The sequence below is a fragment of the Corvus kubaryi genome, unplaced genomic scaffold (genome assembly GCF_017639235.1).
Source record: "Corvus kubaryi isolate FWS band 111438036 unplaced genomic scaffold, C.kubaryi_AGA036_p1.0 36594, whole genome shotgun sequence".
Classification (NCBI taxonomy): domain Eukaryota; kingdom Metazoa; phylum Chordata; class Aves; order Passeriformes; family Corvidae; genus Corvus; species Corvus kubaryi.
Genome location: NW_024580901.1, coordinates 36,505 through 41,230, shown reverse-complemented (window position 1 = coordinate 41,230; position 4,726 = coordinate 36,505). Strand labels below are relative to the sequence as shown.

Below are 4,726 nucleotides of genomic sequence, written 5' to 3'. Positions count from 1 at the left end.
GGGAGCCAAATCCATGGAAAAAAGGGCATTGCCGAGGGTGTGAGGCTGAAAACTGGGAGCCAAATCCATGGAAAAAAGGGCATTGCTGAGGGTGGAGCTGAAAACTGGGAGCCAAATCCATGGAAAAAAGATCATTCCCGAGGCCGCAGCAGAAAACCGGGAGCTGCATCCCGGAATTCAGCGCTGAGGAAAAAAAAAAAAAACCCGCTCAGCGCAGATGGAAAAAAATCCCAGCAATTCCAGGAAAACACCTTTAGAGCGAGAGAATTCCCGGTTTTTCTTTCACCTCCCGGAGGACTCCCCCAGGCCGCGATCCAGGGGGGGATCCCCGGGCACGGCAGCGGCAGGAAAAGCGAAGCGGCCGCGCATTCCAGGTGGGAAAAGCGTCGGGAAGCGGGGAGAGGCTTTGCCGGGATTTACCTGCGCGCTGCCGCTGCTCCCGGCAGCTGTCCCGCAGGCGGCGGTGGCACACGAAGGCCAGCACGGCCAGCAGGGCCACCACGCAGGCGGCCAGGGCCACCGTCACCCAGAGAGCCGCGGCAGGGAAGGGCAGAGCCCGGCCTGGCACGGGAAGGGAGGAGAGGCACGGTCAGACCGGGATGGGCCCGGGAGCAGCCGGGATTCGGGGGAGACGGGATCGGGGGGAGACGGGATCCGGGGGAGATGGGATTCGGGGGGTGCTCGGATCCAGGGGGATCCCAAATGCAGGGGGAGCCGGGATTCGGGGGGAGCTCGGATCCGGGGGGAGACAGGATCCGGTGGGAGACTGGATCCAGGGCGAAGCTCGGATCCAAGGGGACCCCAAATCCAAGGGGAGCCCAGATCCAAGGGGAGCCTAAATGCAGGGAGAGCCCAGATCCAGGGGGATCCCTAATGCAGAGGGAGCCCAGATCCAGTGGGAGCCCAAATGCAGGGGGATCCCAAATCCAGGGAGAGCCCTAATGCAGAGGGAGCCCAGATCCAGTGGGAGCCCAAATGCAGGGGGATCCCAAATCCAGGGAGAGCCCAAATCCAGAGTGATCCCAAATCCAGGGAGAGCCCGGATCCAGGGGGAGCCCAAATCCAGGGAGAGCCTGGATCCCGGCAGAGCCCAGATCCAGGGGGAGCCCGGATCCAGGCAGAGCCCAGATCCGGGGGGATCCCACCCCCCAGGTGATTGGTCCTGCACCCAGGATGACCCCACACCCAGGGGAATCGCAAATCTGAGGGGATCCCAAATCTGGGGTGACCCCACACCCACAGTGACCCCACACCTGCAGTGACCCCGCACCCAGAGTGACCCCGCACCCGCAGTGACCCCGCACCTGCAGTGACCCCGCACCCGCAGTGACCCCACACCCGCAGTGACCCCGCACCCCAGCCAGGGCCACCTGCCCCGGCCCCTCCTGGGTGCCTTTGGGTGCCAGTGCCACCATCCCACCACTGCCACCTCCCACAGCCCCTCCTGGATGCCTTTGGGTGCCACCACTGCCACCACCCACAGCCCCTGTGCCAGTGCCACCACTGCCAACTCCCACAGCCCCTCCCGGATGCCTTTGGGTGCCACCAGGGCCACCTGCCCCAGCCCCTCCCAGGTGCCTTTAGGTGCCACCACTGCCACTCCCCCAGCCCCTGTGCCAGTGCCACCACTGCCACCTCTCCCAGCCCCTCTGGGTGCCTTTGGGTGCCAGTGCCACCATCCCACCACTGCCACACCCCCAGCCTCTCCTGGGTGCCTTTGGGTGCCACCACTGCCACCCCCCCAGCCCGTCCCGGGTGCCTTGGGGTGGCCCCGCGGTCACTCCCGGCCCGGCTCACCCGTGATGGTGACGGAGGCGTGCCCGTGCTGCCGCAGCACGGCGTTGAGCACCAGGCACGAGTAGGTGATGCTGGGCTCCACCAGCACGCGCAGGACGCTGCGCACCTCGAACAGCCCCTCCTCGTTGGCCACCTGCCACGTGGTGACGTTGGCCGTCAGGTTGGCGCCCCGGCCGTCCTGCCACAGCACGCTGGCCTCGGGGTAGCCGCGGGACGCCTGGCACGTCACCACGGCCACGTCGCCCGGCTTCAGGTCCTTGCTGGGCTCCAGGTGCACGCTGGGCTTGGAGTAGGGAGCTGTGGGGCACAAGGGGACGAGCGGGTGAGGAGCGGCATCAGGATCGCCCCAGGATGGGCGGGTCCGGCTGAGGAATGCACCAGCTGGGGGCTCCTCAACTCGGGGTCACTCTGGCTGAGGTGGCCCCTCAACGGGAGCCTCTCCACCGTGGTGACGTTGTCGGTGAGGGCTCCTCAACTTTGGGCCAGCATGACCCACATCCAGGATGATCCCACACCCAGGGTGATCCCACACCCAGGATGATCCCACACCCAGGGTGATCCCACACCCAGGGTGATCCCACGCTTCCAAGGTGACCCCTCAACTGGAGCCTCTCCACCATGGTGACGTTGCTGGTGATGGCTCCACCACCTTGGGGCACTGCTGGCTGAGGTGGCCCCTCAACTGGAGCCTCTCCACTGTGGTGACACTGTCGGTGAGGGCTCCTCAACCACAGGTCAGCATGACCCCACATCCAGGATGACCCCACATCCAGGGTGATCCCACATCCAGCCTGACCCCACACCCTGGGTGATCCCATATCCAGTGTGATCCCACAATTCCAAGGTGGCCCCTCAACTGGAGCCTCTCCACTGTGGTGACACTGTCGGTGAGGGCTCCTCACCTTTGGGTCAGCGTGACCCCACACCCAGGATGACCCCACACTTCCAAGGTGGCTCCTCAACCGGGAGCCTCCCCGGCACGGCTCGCGCTCGCCAAGGACCATCTTGGGGAGATACACCCGGTAGGTCTCCAGCTCCGCGGAGAACCCACAGCCAGGCTGGCACAGCCGGAGCCCCCTCACCCCCTCGCCCTTGGGCACCTCCTCACCTGCCACCTGCAGGGTGACGGCGGCGCTGTTGTGGTCGCGCACACGCACGAAGCAGGTGAAGCTGCCCTCGTCGGCGATGCGCACACGCCGCAGCAGCAGGGACACGTTGCCCTGTGCCAGCTGGTCGTAGAAGAGCGCCGTGCGGTTGGCGTAGCCGCGGCCCTGGTCCTGCAGGCGGTCGCGGCCGCCGGAGAAGCCGTGCACCAGGCGCTTGGTGTCCGTCAGCTGCCAGATCAGGCTCAGCTCCGCCACGCTGAAGTTGGCGTCGGGCGAGAAGGAGCAGCGCAGGGTGGCATCGTGGCCGAACAGGGCCACCACCGGCTCCTCCGGGACGTGGATCTCCACGGCACCTGCGGGAGGGCAGCAGGATGCGGTGTGGCACCTCCGGGAGCGCCGCCCGGCTTTTCCGCCTGGGTAATGGCTAAGGAAATCCAGGGATGCCCTGGAGGGAGGGACACGAGGGCAGGTGGCATCTCAGGAGGGTCCCCAGCCACGCCACCCCGCTGGAAAGGGGACAGTCCCACACCCAGCACCAAACCGGGGCAGCCTCAGCTGCCAGGAGCTGCCAGGAGCTGCCATGGGCACCCAAACCTGCACCGGGACACGGAGCCCGGGTGGTCCCCAGGGAGCAAGGACAGCGGGTGGCAGCGGCGGGGACACAGTGCCCAGCAGGAGCCAGCGCTGGCCCCAGCACAGTGCCAACCAGTGTGGCACGGCATGATTCCGTCTGATCCCAGTGCCGTGGAATCATTCCAGCTGATCCCGGTGCCATGGAATCATTCCAGCTGATCCCAGTGCCCTGGCACCATTCCAGCTGATCCCAGTGCCGTGGAATCATTCCAGCTGATCCCGGTGCCATGGAATCATTCCAGCTGATCCCAGTGCCGTGGCACCATTCCAGCTGATCCCAGTGCCAAGGGATGATTCCAGCTGATGCCAGCACCCCAGCATGATTCCAGCCCCATCCCAGTGCCATGGCACCATTCCAGCCCCATCCCAGTGCCGTGGCACCATTCCAGCTGATCCCAGTGCCATGGAAGGATTCCAGCTGATCCCAGTGCCGTGGCACCATTCCAGCTGATCCCAGTGCTGTGCAACAATTCCAACCCCAAAGCATCCCAAGGGCAGCTCCCGATCCCAGAAGGGTGAGGAAAAGGGGACACGCCTCCCCTGGGCCAAGGATTCCCCCGGAATTCCCACCTCATCCCACTGCCCAACCCCTTCCCATGGCACGAGATGAGGGCAGGGACGGGACAGGGAATTTTCGGGAAGCTCCCGAGCTGGCAGGGTGAGGAGGGCGGGAAGGAGCCGTGCCAGGGGCCGCAGCCGGGCAGGACAAGGGCAGTGGGCAGCTGGCCTGGCTCCGGCCACATCCCAGAGCCGCCTCTGCCGGGCACAGATCCATCGGGATGCCAGCAGCACCGGGGACATCTCCCGCGGCGCCCAGCCCCGCTCACCTGCCAGGCCGAGTGCCAGGACGAGCAGCGGGAAGAGCATCCTTGGCACGGCAAAAGTCGGGCTGAGGCAGTGGGAGCGGGCACGGCCCCGGGAATCGTCTCTGGGAACAGCGCCCCGAGCTGCGGGAAAACACACGGGAACACCAGGATGGCGCTGGGAAGGAGGGACACGGAGCAGGGGAAGGGACCGGGCCGGGGATCCCACAGCAGCCATTCCCGGGAATCCCACACCGGCCATTCCTGCGGATCCCACAGCAGCCATTCCCGGGAATCCCACACCGGCCATTCCCGGGGATCCCACAGCAGCCATTCCTGCGGATCCCACACCGGCCATTCCTGCGGATCCCACACCGGCCATTCCCG

The 4,726-nt window shown here is 66.1% G+C and overlaps 1 protein-coding gene across 4 annotated transcripts in view; it reads right to left on the bottom strand.

Annotated features, from left to right (window-relative positions):
- The window catches only part of CD276 (CD276 molecule), an 11,384-nt gene that overhangs the window by 5,689 nt on the left and 969 nt on the right, over positions 1-4,726 (bottom strand). For 3 of the 4 annotated variants that reach the window (XM_042019979.1, XM_042019981.1, XM_042019980.1), the window contains exons 1-4: positions 4,364-4,726; positions 2,906-3,256; positions 1,798-2,094; positions 421-561 (exon numbers count right to left, since the gene is read on the bottom strand). The exon at positions 4,364-4,726 is cut by the window's right edge. In XM_042019979.1, the coding sequence (XP_041875913.1) occupies positions 421-561; positions 1,798-2,094; positions 2,906-3,256; positions 4,364-4,726 (1,152 nt within the window). The remainder of the gene's footprint in view (positions 1-420; positions 562-1,797; positions 2,095-2,905; positions 3,257-4,363) is intronic. The other variant, XM_042019982.1, reaches the window with a different exon arrangement.